This window comes from Lagopus leucura, unplaced genomic scaffold, assembly GCF_019238085.1.
Source record: "Lagopus leucura isolate 7727_CA_CO unplaced genomic scaffold, USGS_WTPT01 Super-Scaffold_100001, whole genome shotgun sequence".
NCBI classification, from domain to species: domain Eukaryota; kingdom Metazoa; phylum Chordata; class Aves; order Galliformes; family Phasianidae; genus Lagopus; species Lagopus leucura.
In genome coordinates, this window is record NW_024962262.1 from 70,702,887 (window position 1) to 70,719,064 (window position 16,178).

Below are 16,178 nucleotides of genomic sequence, written 5' to 3' on the forward strand. Positions count from 1 at the left end.
AAATATATATATTTTTGTCAACCCTACTTACCCATGACAACTATAATGATAATGCTCCTAAGGCACATGTGAAAAGAGGCTGTGATATTTTGAGTAATAGCTGCCTGCTGCGAGTCAGTGTATTGCAGTGCATTCATCTGTATGCCATGTCAGCGATGGCTGTACATTTTGTACATATGATTGTCCATCATTAGAAATTATGGCATTATTTCTTTACCTCAGAGTTCTGTAAGAAAAGCAAAACTTGGTTTTTGGAACTTCTGTGATACAGGTGTCCAAACGCTCATTCTGTTCAACTTTGGAACAAACTGAAGGTTTTGAAACTCAGGGGTTTGAATGATGGTTCCTCTTCAATCCTTGGCTATACTTTTCCCAAAGTTGGAAGGTGCACGCATGTGACCTGCAAGGCACCGCCTCAGTGGACTCTGTCTTTTGTTCAAGGCTTTGCCCTCCTATGCCCTGTCTCTTGTTCTTTCAAGTTGCTGCAGAGATGAGCTCCATTTCTGTTTCCTTGTGTGAGGGTCCCTGTTAACTCCCCCATCCCCTCTCTCCCTGAAGGACTCCTGAGGTTTATTCAAATGTACCCAGTAACCGTGCCATTATAGCTTGTCATATGTTTGTTGATGAGGAATGACTGGAAGGGGAAGGAAAGTATAGTTCTGTGTTCTGACTAAACTTTGCCTCATCAACATAGCTTTATAACACTTTTTGTGTGTAATGTATTTAAATATCACGCGTGAGACTGAGACAAGCAATGGACTGAGATAACACACCCATCCCTTCTGTCATTGTTGGGACAGGGACTGTTTCACAGGTCAGTTTGTTTTTCTGTGGCCCAGCTTCCTTATCTGTGAATCTGCTGCAGTACCCTTGGTTATTTGTAAAACATCCTGAACTACCTTAGTGATCCATGTTTAAGAAGACTAGATTATATTGTTATTGGATGTTACCCATTGGGTTGGTTTTTTTTTTTTTTTTTGGCTTTGAAGCATGTACAATGTAATAGGAATCCAGTGGTTTCATTTTAATCTCTTTTTAACATCCTGGAAAATAATTTTGTGGAAATATGTATATGACTATATCTTATCTTGCCTATGTTTTATAGTGTGATAATTGAAATTCTGTTATTATCTGTTGCATGGGAAACAGATTCACAAGGACTAAGTTGGGAGTGGTAGTTATAGTCAAGATAAGAAAAAAGTCTCTGTTGCTTAGTTATTTAAAAAAAAAGAGCGAGGAAGCCTGTCACCTGCCAACTGGCAAAGAATTTCAAATTGTGCTATAGAAAATATTTGGAGCTTTTTTTTTTTTTTTTTTTTTTTTTAAATTGTGATTCCTGTTGGCTTGCCTCAAAATCACATAATATTCTCTTCTGTCTGTTATTGCTAAACTTCTGTACCTTTTTTTCCCCTTCTTTTTCAGGCAACAAGGAACAGCAGTATCTTCCCGCAAAGTGTTACTTGTTCTATAAGTTTGGGCAGAACTGAGTTTACCCAACTCTACTATGAAGAAGTGACCAAGAATGGATGCGACATAAAACAGAAGTCATACAGACTTAGTCACCAGTTTTGATTAACTACTTACTGTAAGTAAGAATAAGACTTGTTTTCTCTTGTCTGTCATGCAAATATGAGTTCAATGGAGTGCTACTGGTAATACTAATAGGTGTATACCATGAACAGCCATCCTAAGCTGTTGTGAACTTGGCATGCTCTTTGGTGCTAAGCTGCTCTTGAAATTCACTTTGGAGATGTTTGCGGTTCAGTTCTGGGTGAGGTAATGATAGAGGTGCAGGCTCTAAAAGAACTTCTTGCCTCAGGCTGAGCTGTGCTGTGTCTTTATGCAACTGCTGTCTACAGCAGTGGCCTTCAGCAGAGGCCATTCTGTGCCCATGCGCAGGGCTTGCTGGAGCTGGAAAGCTGGAGAACTGTATTGCTCAGCATGTGACTGAGCCCCTTTCTCTGCTTTTCCTCATGTAGAGTAACATTATGAGAAGTCTCTTTAGATCTAATCATTAAAATGATTGCTTGTGGTGGTGTGTAACCTTCTTTGTTAGAAATATGGCAGCAAACATTGTCGCATGTCTTGTGTATCTGCAAATTGTTGGTTTTACCTAGCGTTAATGGTTAACTTTAAAATAAACTGCTATATGCTTGAAACACTGGATGCAGCTCTAACATTTGCACTGGTTTGGCTTGTTGTTTCCCCACTGTGTGTCTTTCCCTATTTTTGGTGTGGTGGCCACAGCACACAACCAACACGGAAGAGTGAAAACGGCATGGTTTGCAGGGCTACCGGATGTAGCATTATTAAATGAGTCCATTGAATTTGTATTTCCTGATGCTTTGTTTGAGCTCTTGTTTCCGTGTCACGCGCTTCAGTGATACATGAGTAAGTGCTGAGGGAGAGGCGGGAGGAGCAGCTGGGTGCTGACAGCAGGTGGAGGCTGACAGGCTGCTGGATATCACCACTCCTGTAGCAGGAGCGGGCACCGCCGCCATCCTCTGGGTTTGCGTGATGCTCCTGTGGATGAATGACTGCCACTGTGTGATCCACTGGGTTGTATTGAGAGGCTATTGAGATCCAGTTTCAGGCTGTACCTTCATTTATACTCTCTCTCAAAAGACTTCCATATTTCTTTTTCCCCCTAATTTGGCATTTTTCTAAAGATTTAACTGATGAGAGAGGTGGACAAAGCTTTTTGGTTACAACCATTTCCGTTATGACCACTTCTTGTTTTTTTTTTTTATAGGTTCAGTCTTTACGTCTAAACACTTGAATTGTTTCAAGACTGCTGTAAAGGAAAGATGACCTCTAGCGTAGTAAGTGAACAAAATGTTCCTTTCTGAATTTTTGTTTTTGTGAGGTTGTGTCTCTTTACAACTATTAGAATGCTGAAGGATGTGCTGGTTAGTAAGTCTTTAAAGAGGTGGGTAGAAGGAATTCTCATGCTTTCTGCATAATGGGAAAGATACACTGTAAGACAGGTGTAAGAGGCTTGAATTAATTAGCATTTCAAGTGCTCAGGTATTGATGGGACTAGATTTATGCTTTTAAACCGTATGTTTGAGAGAGATTGGAATGGCTTCTGATTCGTAAATCTCTTGCAGGATAAGTATTCTGCATCTTGTTGTAGACCAGGGTGTTTTGGAAATAGCTCAGGTGTGCCTTGCATTGCCATGGAACAAAATGGCAAGTAAGCCTTTTTCTTGAACCTGGACAGTTGAGTATATAAGGGCTGTTAGTTGTCAACATTTCTTTTGATGATAGTATTGCCTGAACCTTGCTCCTTATTTGTACTGATGTTCAAGTGAAATGACCAGTGCAGCTAACTGGTAGGCTGGGTTTAAGAATCCTTTTAAGGTTGAATTATTTTGGATCAGGAAATTGATCTTTTAACATGCCTTCAGGGCTCACTCTGTTGCTATCTTTATTATTCAGAGTGTGAGGTATTATGTACATGCTGTAAATCTCTTTCTCCATGTAAATCAGTGTGTTGGACACTTGCTAGGATTTTGGTAGGACAGGGGGGAATGGTTTTAAACTAAGACAAGGGAGGTTTAGGTTAGATATTAGGAGGAAGTTTTTTAAACTCAGAGAGTGGTGACACACTGGAACAGGTTGCCCAAGGAGGCTGTGGATGCCCCATCCCTGGAGGCATTCAAGGCCAGGCTGGATGTGGCTCTGGGCAGCCTGGTCTGGTGGTTGGCGACCCTGCACACAGCAGGGGGTTGAAACTGGATGATCTTTGTGGTCCTTTTCAACCCAGGCCATTCTATGATTCAGTACCTAGTAGAGTTCTGCATGGAGGTGGCATCTTAAATTTACTTTGTTCTAATTGCAGTCTTGCTTTTTTTTTTTTCCCTTTTTTTCTCATAACGTTATCATTTAGAATCCACCACCGTACTACGAAAATCATGGCTTCCAGACAGAAAACTACTATTCTGCCAGGCCACAAGTAGGTGCTAATCCATATCCACAGTACTTTTCTACGAATGTTCCATCAGTGCCAACTTATATCCCAAGAGTTTCCAACCATCAGTCAAGCATTCCAGTAGCACCTCCATCCAGTTCGTCCAGGATGTGTTCATCAAGTAAGATTCGTTGGCATTTCTTCCAAAGTTAGACTTAATGTCTTCCAGAGTAAGATAAGAAATAAAAGTGGTCTTTCCTTCAGATTCCTGTATTGAGAGAATCTGTGAGGGCTGCTTCCTCTCTATAAACGAGGAAGTGATGGCTGGCTGTTGTACCAGGAACCTGAACAATTTGGAGGAAAGGTGGTGTAATGGAGAAAAGTTTGATGAGCAAACACCACCAATTTTTAAATTCAGTAAAATGCACATAGCGCTTGTGACCATGCTGGAAATTACTTTATTTGTGAACCTAATTTCTCATTTTTATCCATACTTTCATTTCAGGTATGAAGAAAATCGTAATAATTGTAGTATCCATTTTAGTAGTCGTCGTTTGTGCAATTGCTGCTTTCTTGATCTGGTATTTTGGTAAGAATTATTCTTTTTGTTGTTGTTCTGAAAAGAAAAGATGTAGTGCTCTTTTAAAGTTAGAAATATAGATTATTGTCTTTCATTTTATGCTGAATTAAGGGCAAGGAAGTCTTTGTTACCTGTTTCATAAGAGATAAACTAGTGTGGCTTTTAAAAAAAGGCCTTAACTGTGGGATGTTTGTTTGTTTTTTAATAGTGCTACTATTGCTTTCTTTTCGTTTTGTCAAATGAATACATTTTTGACATCAAATGATGTCAGTTTTTTGCCTCCTCTGGAGCAGCTGGCTTTTCTGGAAAGCTACAATCTGTCTGGGAAAAGCTGAGGCAGTACAGCTCTATGTTGTAGTAGCTTTACTAAAGAGTAGCTTTACAAAGAATAGCTTTACAAGGGTTTGTGTTTTGGTGGATAGCTGGCATGTGATTGTGGGCAACTGATCCTACAGTACATTTAATTTGGGAAATTAGTGCTATATATTAACACTGAAATGAAACTGTATTCTAAATTCTAACTTGGCTTAGCTTCAAAGGAAGGAGATGAAGTAAATTCATATGCCTTAGCTGCTGAAGTTAAGGTAAATGATCAGTACGTATTTTACTTTGGTAATATGGGACCATACTTAAAGCTGAACTAGTTTGCCTATGTTTATTTGCTTTTGTGAGGCTTTTGATGCAAGTGGGTTAAAGTTGTGTGTGCCCAGTCCAAGTAACCACCGTAAGCTGGAACACAGGTGACATGTTGAACTTGGACGTCAACTCCAACCGGAATGACTGAGCTCTGAAGCTGGGCTATAGCAGTTATGTTTGGCTTACCCAAGTCGATTTTGTGATAACTTAATTTCCCTTTCAATTGAATAATTTTTCTAAGAAAATTGAAGAACAATTTGCTATGTTGTTAGGAACCTCTCTGTTCTCTATGGGAAGGGAAAGGAAAACAGAAGGTAGTTCATTTAAAATTACTAGGCAGCCACTTTGTGTTCTTAGTTGTTTTTTTTTTTTTTAACTCAGATTTATGCAGGGTGAATGTAGTCTTCTATTAAGCAGGACTGAAAACAACAAGGTGTGATTAATTTCTTCTTTCTTCTCTGCTTCGTTGGTGTGAAGTTGACTCCTTTCAGAAAACTTAGTAGAGCTTGTTTATTTGGGGGAGGCAATGGACAAAATCGTCCATTCAGTCAGCTGCATCAATGAGTTAATCTGACAAGTGATGTGAAGGACAAAGCAATAAATCTTTGATTGTGTTGGGCGAGGTTTCCTCCCAGCTCTGAGTTTTAAGAGTTTGCTGGTGCTTTGCTCTATTAAACTGACGTGTTCCATAAGGTGAGAGTTGGTGGTGATTGCTTGAGGCTAAGCTGATGTTCAGTCTGATGACTTTGTTGCTCCTTTCAGTTGAGGATCGTTGTCTTGGATCCTTAATAGAGTGTGGATCTTCGGGAGTGTGCATTTCTCCCTCATTGTGGTGTGATGGAATAACTGACTGCCCAAATGGGGAGGATGAAAACCGTTGTGGTGAGTACCAGCAGTCAAGCCAGCAGCAAGAGTTTTTTGGTCAAATTCCTTTGTCTAAAGCTTGCTAAGTTACCATAGGGCCAGCTTAGGCTCAGCTGTATCTCTTAAATGGCTTGGGATGTTTGAATACATCAAATCTTATATCTGGATCTTCAGTCGGTTTCCGGTTGATTGAAAAGCTGAAGCAAAATGACTGGCTCAGAGTTGAGTTTGCTGGAGTTTTAATATTTTAAAAACAGTTTCTCTTTTTATTTAATTTTCGTTTATGCAAATCTGAGTATGACACTGGCTCTGGAATGAACTGTTGTTGTAGAACTTCAGGTGATAGTATAGAGCTTTTTCCACATATTTCACATTCCTCGTTCTCCAAGTACTTATTTTCAGTTTCACATCTGCTTTGTGTAAGAAAGGTCTGATTAGTGTTTTTCCAACTCAAGAGCTGACAAGAAAAGCTGTGGCGAAGAGCTGGAATTGTGAGGTGAAAATGTCATCTGTTTGCCCATTCCAAAGGTCTGGCACTTGATGCTAGCACCTGTGTTGTGCTTATGCTGTTTGTGAACTCCTATTCTGTACTCCTATTCTGTCCGTGCTTCATGCAGTATTAGCTTTTACTGGCATGTGCTCTAACAGCTGTTCCTCTCCATTTAGTTGAATAATTAGTTTTTGGGGAAGCTTGCTCAGTCTGCTCTTTTACTTGAATTATTTTGCTTTAAATTCTTTTGCAGATAAATACACAGTGGGGCATAGAAGATTGCTCCTTGTTATGTTTTTGCTCTATAGCACTTGTCTGAAGCAATTTGGCACATTAAGATATAACAGAAATAGATTACGTCAGATTATATTTTATTTACATGTAATACATGGCTGTGTAGGTAAAAGATGGAAAATTGAGTATTGCAATCTTCTGCAGTGTTAGAATATGAAAGAGTTTTGAGAATAAGAACTGAAATGATGAACACTATATTGCATACTTTTCCTTAAAATTTCTAGTAGAAACTGTCTACTTGATATTTACTCTAAAATTGAATAGATGGCAGCATTAAATTAGCACCAGCTTGTGCATACAAATATCATGGGTGGCAGAACCTTTAAACAGGGCAGTAACATAGTGTGTGTGGTGTTCTTATGTTTTGGGGATTTGTTCTTTTCTTCCTTTTCTGGCAGTTAGACTTTATGGACCAAACTTCATCCTCGAAGTTTATTCACCTGTCAGCCAAACCTGGTACCCTGTTTGTGAAGATGACTGGACTGATGATTTTGGAAAGATTGCATGTCAAGACATGGGTTACAGTGTGTAAGTCTAACCTTTGTCAGTCTTTGCAAATACATGGAAAAGTTAATATTCCCTTAAATCTTGCAGTTGTTAAGAATACAAATCAGAAACAAAAAGCAGTTAGTGATCTAGCTTTGTTGAACTCAAGCGGATCTAATTTAACAATGATAGGTGTTACAGAATCAAAATGGAAAGTTCCTCTGACAGGTGATGTGTTTCTGGCATGCATGCAGTAGTTACTCCATGGGGTCACTTGTATGTTAACTCACAGTAATCCTCCAAAGCTTGCTTCACAGTACCAGCTTGTTACAGTTGCCCAGTAACATCCATTCTGGCTTAATTTGTCATCAGTATTACATGGAAAGCTTTGATCTCCTGAGGACACAAATAACAGATGCTTGTGTGGAAGATCAGCACAAATGTTTGTGGCAAGAATGCTGTCCATGTTCTCCGTGCATAATGCTGTAGCCTGAATTCTTCTGCAGTTGAAATACTTTATGTTGCCTGTCTCTGATGTGGCAAGTGCTGTCTTCCAGTGTGTAATGTAATGAGGGCAATTAATTGCCCAGGCAGATCTGGCATGTGCACAGGCTGCCTGCAGCACTTGTAATTAAGGACTCTGAACCAGCAATAACCAAAGTAGTTCTCAGACAGTAAGTCAACCCAGCAGCAATGTTGCAAGGCTGTTCCTCAGCTGGAAAGCCCTGCAGAGCAGCAGCATTTACTACCCCTGAGGCTGTCCCATAGAAATGTGTTTGCTAGAACTTATTAGACTTGAACTTCACTGTGTATGTAGAGATGCAAAGGCATCTCTTCATCGTGCCTTGTTTCATGAAGGTGAAGAGTGGTACCATGTACACATAATAGATAACAATATTATTTTAATCTACTAATTAACTGTCTGGTGGGAAACTGAGCTTGAAAGATTTCTTTAAGAATCAGTCTCTGGCGCTAGTACTGCACTGTTGGGTTCTTTCTGTGCTTAATACAGAAAGAAATTAATATTTTAGAATTGCCCTTGTCAGAAGCTGTGGCTTGGCACTGTTTATTGTCATTTGAAAACCAAAACTGCTGGTTTTCTTAGTGCGATCTTTCTGTTTCACAGAGATACATATTACTATAGCCAAGGAGTAGCAGCTGATGTCTCCATTAGAAGCTTTATGAAGCTAAATGCAAGTGCGGGGAATACAGACTTGTACAAAAGGCTGCAAAGCAGGTATTGTTGCTAAAAAAAAAATAATTTCTTTTTATCAAGAAATTATTTTTATTTTTTCAGCTGTTGTAGGAGATATAGCCTGCCTAACAATAAAAGGAAAGAGACCTTGTTTTCAGTCTGCTTGCAGCAGCTGCTCTTCTCTGTATTTAAAAACACTTCTACTCTTCTTTTAAAAGTGTAGATGCCCTATCCTGTTCCTCTGTGCTCTTTGGAAGGTTGACATGTCAAAGTTGCATTAAACAAGTCTGAAGCCTCTTATTCGCAAACATGTAGATTGCTATACCTGAAAAGTTATTGTCTTACTCCCTTGTTGTTCAAATTCCTCTATGACTATTTCATAAATCAACTCAATTTTCTCTTATGCTGTTCTTTATCTTGCTCCTCAATAGGCTTACAAGCCTTATGTGCTGCCTGGCTGTACTGTGGTCTGCGGTCTTCCATGTGACAGTTTTGGCGAATGCAAGAAACGGTGAAGGCCAGATGGGTATTGGTAGGGTAGCTGGAGAGAGTGAAGAAAGGAGGAAGATGAGCATGAAAGCAGGGCATATAGCTGGAATGGGTAGGAAGAAGCTGGAGGGTGAGGGTGAGCTCTGCCCACTGTCTGCTTCGCTGGGTGTCTTAAAGCTTGTTTGCTCTTCTCTATTTCTATTGCAGTGATTACTGTGCATCAGGAAATGTGGTTTCTCTGCGCTGCATAAGTAAGTATATGTTTCTCAGACTTCCACTTGTTGATGCCTTGAAGCACTCTGCCCATAAATCCTTTTGAATCTGCATGAATGATTGTTTGGTGGGAACGATGACTAAATTCTGTGCCCTGGTTTTAGACTTTAAGGAGCAGAATGGCAGAGGAGACAAGGGGAATGTTAGGTCCCCAGCTTTGTCTTTACTGTTACATGTTCCTTTAAACAGCTTGTCCCATGATGAGCTCTGTAATCATTGCTGTGCGATGTGGAGGGAAGTCTTTGGTGCACTGACACGTGGCCATCCGGTGGTCATCGCTGTTCCTCACCACAGTGAGGTGACCCCTGGGTGTTGCCTGTCCTGTTGCATGGGGGTGTGTGTCTGTGTGGCTCACCAAAGACATTCAAAGGCCAGCGTTCAAGGGTGTAACAATCCACCCTCTCACGGTTCACTTCTGAAGTGATGAACTGTGATGCACAGCTACCAATGAGGAGGGCAGTGTGAAGGATTGGAGCCTTGGTCCACCCTGTCCCCATGAGTCCCAGCACCATAGAGCAATGGCTGGGCTGTGGCATCAGCTCGCAGCAGTGCAGTGGATGTGGTCCGTGCTCCCTTTCTATTGAGCTTTAGTGAAGCCTGCGATGAAGAAACCGCCTTTGAAACCAGCTCTCTCTAATGCGTGTCTGTGTATGCCTGACCCCTCAGAGTGCGGCCTGTCCACTAACAGCAAAGCCATCATGGGCAGGATCGTGGGTGGCAGCATGGCGACGCTGGGGCAGTGGCCGTGGCAGGTGAGCCTCCATGTGCAGGACACCCACATCTGTGGAGGCTCCCTCATCACCCGTGAGTGGCTGGTGACGGCAGCCCACTGCGTGGAGGGGTGAGTGCCTTTATTTGCTCATGTCTTCATGCTGCAGGGGAGTAAAGCCCAAGCTAGTATTAACCATAGATGTATGTATACCTATCTGGGGAACACTTTGTGTAGGCTTTGAGGAGAAGGAAGGCTGGTATTTTGTCAATTTTTAACTTGAAAGCAGAAACTTAAAGGACAGTTAAGTGTATTTATGTTAAAAGGCAGCTGCTTTTATTGGAGGGAAAGCCCAGTAAGCAAAGACATTTTAACGGTTGGTTGAATCACAGTTTGAGGCTCAGCCAAGGGAAAATAACTTTGTCCTTAACCTTGAGAAAGGAATGTGAGCGTTTAGTTCTATGTGAAGATCTTATCCCTCCTCTGTTTTCTACTGTGTGCTCCATAATATACAAAAGTGTTAGGAGTGGTGACCAAGGTGTAGCTGGGTTTTAAGGTTCAGGTTAAATTTGGTTTTCTTTGCAAAGTGGTTGTCAGTTCCGGGGAGGGGGGGGAGGGAAGATCTCACACATATAGAAAGTCCTCTATGGAGCATGTGGGAATTGTTCTGGAGCACAGAGACTAATTAAATTATACCTAGTGAATATGCCTGATGTTAAAAACAAAAACAACAAAAACCCACCAAACAGCTACCTAGCATTTTCAAGATAAATTCCTTCACTAGATTACATTTTTGCTAATTCTGGTTTCTGCTGCCCTTCCATGTTTTGGGTAGCACATGAGTGATAACACTGACATATGAGACTTCAGAAATAACACCTTGATCCCTCAGTTGCTGAAATCAATAAAGAGGCTTCTGTGTTCCAGTCTCAGGCTATAATTTGCTGTGCTGAGTGACAAAGGGGATTGGCAGTGATACTTAACTTACTTCAAATAATTTTTGTACACTTATGAAACTGGAGTCAAGCTCTCCTGAAGTTAGATGGCCTGTAGCTTGTCTTTTAGGAAAAAAAAACAAAACAAAGCAAAAAAAAAAACAAAAAACCCCAAAAACAAAAAAATCTTGTGGTCAGTTTTTGTTAGTACATTTGCATTACAGTAAAAGTCATGCTGCTAAAGTTGACTGATGAAGGGAGACTGGCCAAAAATAAGGCACGAGTTACTGTTTGCTTTTGCCTCCAGAAGTGGCAGTCAAATACATATGCATTCTTGGTCATGGATAGTAAAAACAATTCTTGGAAGGTTGAGTTCCAGTTCTGGGCTTCCTGGTACAAGAAAGACAGGGATCTCCTGGAGAGAGTCCAGCGGAGGGCCACAAAAATGATAAAAGATCTGGAGCATCTTCTGTATGAGGAAAGGCTGAGTGACCTGGGTCTGTTCAGTCTTGAGAAAAGAAGACTCAGAGGGGATCTGATTAATGTTTATAAGTATCTTAAGTGTGAGAGTCAAAAGGACATGGCCAACCTCTTTTCAAAGGTCTGTGGGGACAGGACAAGGGGAAATGGCCATAAGCTGGAGCATAGGAATTTTCACACCAATATGTGAAGGAACTTCTTCACAGTAAGGGTGATGGAGCGCTGGAAGAGGCTGCCCAGAGAGGCTGTGGATTCTCCTTCTCTGGAGATTTCAAGACTCACCTGGATGCCTACCTAGGCAGCCTGAGGTAGGGGGCCTGCTTTGCAGAGGGGCTGTTCTGGATGATCTCTAGAGGTCCCTTCCAGCCCCTACAATTCTGTGATTCTGTGGTTCTGTAAGCTGAGTTTCTCTGCCAGCAAAGCAAATCTTCTAACGCTTGTTTTTTTCTGTAGACAATTTTCTGATGCATACGTCTGGACTGTTTATGCTGGGATTCTGAACCAGAATGAGATGCTGTCAACATCTGGATACAGAGTGCAAAAAATAATTTCCCATCCAAATTATGATACAGATTCTAAAGACAATGATGTTGCCCTTATGAAGTTAGAGACACCGCTGACTTTTACTGGTATGTATTCTGCTCTTCTTAAGGGGGGTGGGGGGGAGGGAAAAAAGCAGGGGGTAGTGAGTATATCTCTTAAAACTTCCGAAGTTGATCAAGAAATCCTTGTAGATACTTACGGGAAGAACAAAAGAATATGAGTAGTGATACCTTAATGTGCCCAACCAACAAAAAAACCCCAATCCTCTAAAACCAACCCAAACCTCTGTTCCAAGTTCTTGATCAGATTCCTTGCTTTAAACTAAAAAGGGAGATTTAGGTCAGATATTAGGAGAACAGTGAGGCACCGGCACAGCTGCCCAGAGAAGCTGTGGTGCCCCATCCCTGGAGGCGCTCAAGGCCAGGTTGGATGGGGCCCTGGGCAGCCTGAGCTGGTGGGGGGCAGCCCTGCCCGCAGCAGGGGTTGGGGTGGCGTTGGCTTTAAAGTCCCTTCCAACCCAAGCTGTTCTATGATTCCCCATGTTAGCAGATTGGTAACAGTTTTTTAACACATAAAATTGAAAAGGGATTTTCTTAAAAGTGGGGATGCTTCCTTGTAAGCAGGCCATAGAAACTGAAATACAAAACATTACTTAAAGTACTTCATATATATACGTTCTGTGTGTGTGGGGGTGCTATAATTGCAAGTCCTGTATTTCAGTGCATCAGCTTAAACTGACTTGAGATATTCTGGAGGTTGTCTGCTTGCTAGAATGTTTGAAATCTTTTATTTCACCCTTCTTGTATATAGGCATTGAATCCCACTTGCATTAGTGATTATTTTCAGCAGGATTTTGCAAACAGGATGAAGCTAGTTCTTGGAAGAGTTTCTTCTCTGTCCTTGTTTACTGATCACATGAACTGTTGTTAATTGTTGCAGGTAGCCAGGTTGCTGGTTGAATAGAGCTAGACACACTAACTGTGCTCCTTCATCACTTTGAGGTCAGAATGCAGTAGTCCTCTAGGAAGGAGCAACTGCTTAGCTTTTCACTGCTGCCTGCGTTGCAGGGTATTGCTTAGCTGCAATGGGGGTAAAGTACAGAGAAAAGAGCACAGCATGTATGTACTTAAGGCAAATGCTGGTCACTGTGAGTAATGTTGTATCCACTTGTTTCGCATTATGCCTGGACATCTGGGGCTAGACTGTCACTGTATTTGCTTTGTAGATAATATACAGCCAGTTTGTCTGCCTAACCCGGGATTGATGTTCGAGCCTAATGAGGAGTGCTGGATATCTGGGTGGGGAGCAGAGTATCAAGGAGGTAAGCATGGCTCTGACACATTTGGGTCTTCTACACAGCCAGTCCTCTTCAGACTAGATCAATTTGTGGGACTTGAGAACGGAAAAAAGAGGCAATATCAGAAGGCTGAGAGAGCTGGGGCTGTGTAACCTGGAGGAAAAAAGGCTCTGGGGAGACCTGAGAGCGGCCTTTCTGTATCCAAAGCGGGGATATAAGAAAGAAGAGGACAGGTTCTTCAGCAGAGTCTGTTGTGACAGGACAAGGGAAAATGGTTTCAGACTAAGAGTGGAGATTTAGATCAGACATAAGGAAGAAATTTTTTACTATTAGGGTGGTGAGGCACTGGCACAGGTTGCCCAGAGAAATGGTGGATGCCCCATCCTTGAAGACATTCAAACTCAGGCAGGATGGGCTCTGAGCAACCTGATGTAGCTGTAGGTGTGCCTATTCATTGCAGGGGTGGGGTTGCAATAGGTAGCCTTTAAGGGTCCCTTTCGTCTTAAACGATTCTGTGAATATATGAAGTTTGTGGTCTGGGGTAGGGACAGGGCTGCTGAATTTGGGATTTGCTGCCGCCTAGTGCCGGACCGCAAAACTGAGGAGGGCTTTTTCATTCATTGCTTTGTTCACGTGCTTTTAATAGCCCTACGGCTAATATAGTTGCTTGGGCTTGTAGTAGGCAGGTCCTTATTATCTTGACTTACAGTACACTAACAGCAATGCAGAGTAAATAACCCCTGGGAAAGGAATTTAAATGTCAGGGTATTTTCTGCGTGACGGACTTTTCATCTTAAGCATCCATCCCTGAGTTTCTCATGATTTTATTTTGTCTTGAGTAATGCTAGCCACTGAAATTTGTAATAGGAATGTAACTTGATGCTTATTCTAATATTGTCATTGTTTTTATGTGTTTTCATGCTTGTTTCAATTTTAGGTAAAACAGCAAGTGACTTGAATTATGCCAAGGTACTCTTAATAGAACGTTCTACATGTAATTCTGTCTATGTCTATGATGGCATGGTCTTGCCTACAATGGTCTGTGCTGGATATTTAGAAGGAGGAATTGATTCTTGTCAGGTAATTATTTCTAACTAACACCTAACAGTGATCTGGTTGATCGTTTTTGTGCTCTTATTAGTAGGGATTTTATCATCAGTTAATTCCAAACTGATAGAATTTTTAATATGTTTCTAATTGACTGATATGACTAACAGTTTAGTTGGGCTTCTAGTTTATTTTGTGGCACATCCTGTAGCAGGGAGAGCTTTTTGTCATGCTCTACAGGTCACAGGGGGCCAGTGCTGAGAGGCTGAGGCAGTCTTTTTATACGTGCTTCAAGGATGTTTGGTAATCTCATACTTGAAAATGAACAAATGCTGTTTGTAATCACTACATTACTGTAGCATTATGCTTGTGAACAAGAAAGTCAGTAAAGTCTGTCTTGTGTAACGCTTTGGGCAAACTATTTTCATTCCTATGGCGTATAGTCTTCATTTAATACAGTAATTGCCATAGTGTTTTATTTTAGTTGCTCTTTTGCAATAACGTTTAGCTCTTTTTTTTTTGAAATCCAACTCATATTCCAAGGGGGAATGGTTTTAGACTGAGACAGGGGGGGTTTAGGTTAGATATTAGGAGGAAGTTTTTCACACAGAGGGTGGTGAGGCACTGGAACAGGTTGCCCAAGGAGGCTGTGGATGCCCCATCCCTGGAGGCATTCAAGGCCAGGCTGGATGTGGCTCTGGGCAGCCTGGTCTGCTGGTTGGCGACCCTGCACACAGCAGGGGGTTGAAACTGGATGATCATTGTGGTCCTTTTCAACCCAGGCCACTCTGTGATTCACTGGTGGCCAGTCACTAACAGTGCACCAATGTTTTGTGCAGGGTGACAGCGGAGGTCCTCTGGTAACAAACAAGAACTCGGTGTGGTGGTTGGTTGGAGATACCAGCTGGGGAACTGGCTGCGCTAGTCCCAACAGGCCTGGAGTTTACGGAAATATGACTGTGTTTACAGACTGGATTTATAAAAATATGCAGGTAAAATGTTTCTATCTTTCTAAATGCCCCAAGTGGTGAAACTTGGCTTTAATCATTTATTCCATTCAGTTATTGCATTGAGAAGCATCCAAGCAATTGATGAGATGGTCTGTCAGCACAGCTAGAGCCTTTGTTTTTTGTTTGTTTTTTTTTTTAAACAGGCCAACAGATGACAACGCCATTTCTCATTCAATGTTTCTGAGAACAAGAGAAAATGAAGCCATGGGTGCCTGGGATATTTATTCACTTTTACAAATGATTTTTCTCTTTGAATTTTTTTTTTTTTTTTTTAATAACATGAAGAATTGCACGCTGGATTATGTGCTGGCTACAGTGACAGATTTTAGTCAGTGAGGGAATATCACAGTAAGCACCTTTATTGATGGGGTGCCTCTCGGAAAGTCGTTCTGCTAAATGCTTGCTGAGATTTTTTTTTTTTAGCTGAGTAACTTTCACTTGGTAATCAGGTGCAGGTTTAAAATAGAAATTTTAATCACAACTTCAGATTTTTGTAGCAGGGTTCTGAGACAGTTGGTTTTGTGGGGTTTTAAATTAACTGTCACGTAATGTGAATATTGAATCTCTGAGCTGCTGGCTGGCAATGTAAGAAGAAATGAATGTTTTTTGGTATATATGAAGGGAAGTTTTCATGCACTATGTTAGTAGAGACACAGGAAAAAAAAATACAAACTGCATATTCAGGTAGTTATAAATCCTCAGGATCACGACAGCCGTCATCCAACTCAGATTGCTCCAAGTAAGATCAGTCTGATCCTCTCAGTAATTAAAAAGTGCTCTTCTGCCTCGAACTGCTGTGACTCCTGAAAGGGCAGGACCTGCCATCGCTCCTGATATAGGTGACAGAGAGGAACGCTCCAGAGCTGCAGCAGAAAGGAGGCAGCTGAGCATCCTGCCAGCGAAGTCCCCTGCCACGTGCATCCAGAGGATGTGATGC

At 41.4% G+C, this 16,178-nt stretch overlaps 1 protein-coding gene across 4 annotated transcripts in view; it reads left to right on the top strand.

The window, feature by feature from the left end:
- The window catches only part of TMPRSS2 (transmembrane serine protease 2), a 20,067-nt gene extending 4,210 nt beyond the window's left edge, over positions 1 to 15,857 (top strand). For 3 of the 4 annotated variants that reach the window (XM_042868383.1, XM_042868385.1, XM_042868384.1), the window contains exons 2-15: positions 1,423 to 1,585; positions 2,753 to 2,822; positions 3,893 to 4,094; positions 4,419 to 4,502; positions 5,892 to 6,011; positions 7,176 to 7,305; positions 8,390 to 8,500; positions 9,155 to 9,198; positions 9,887 to 10,061; positions 11,798 to 11,973; positions 13,113 to 13,208; positions 14,122 to 14,264; positions 15,071 to 15,223; positions 15,385 to 15,857. In XM_042868383.1, the coding sequence (XP_042724317.1) occupies positions 2,808 to 2,822; positions 3,893 to 4,094; positions 4,419 to 4,502; positions 5,892 to 6,011; positions 7,176 to 7,305; positions 8,390 to 8,500; positions 9,155 to 9,198; positions 9,887 to 10,061; positions 11,798 to 11,973; positions 13,113 to 13,208; positions 14,122 to 14,264; positions 15,071 to 15,223; positions 15,385 to 15,396 (1,461 nt within the window). In that variant the 5' untranslated portion in view covers positions 1,423 to 1,585; positions 2,753 to 2,807 and the 3' untranslated portion in view covers positions 15,397 to 15,857. Of the gene's footprint in view, positions 1 to 1,422; positions 1,586 to 2,262; positions 2,392 to 2,752; positions 2,823 to 3,892; positions 4,095 to 4,418; positions 4,503 to 5,891; positions 6,012 to 7,175; positions 7,306 to 8,389; positions 8,501 to 9,154; positions 9,199 to 9,886; positions 10,062 to 11,797; positions 11,974 to 13,112; positions 13,209 to 14,121; positions 14,265 to 15,070; positions 15,224 to 15,384 lie in introns of those variants that run through there. The other variant, XM_042868386.1, reaches the window with a different exon arrangement.
- Positions 15,858 to 16,178: the final 321 nt, after the last annotated feature.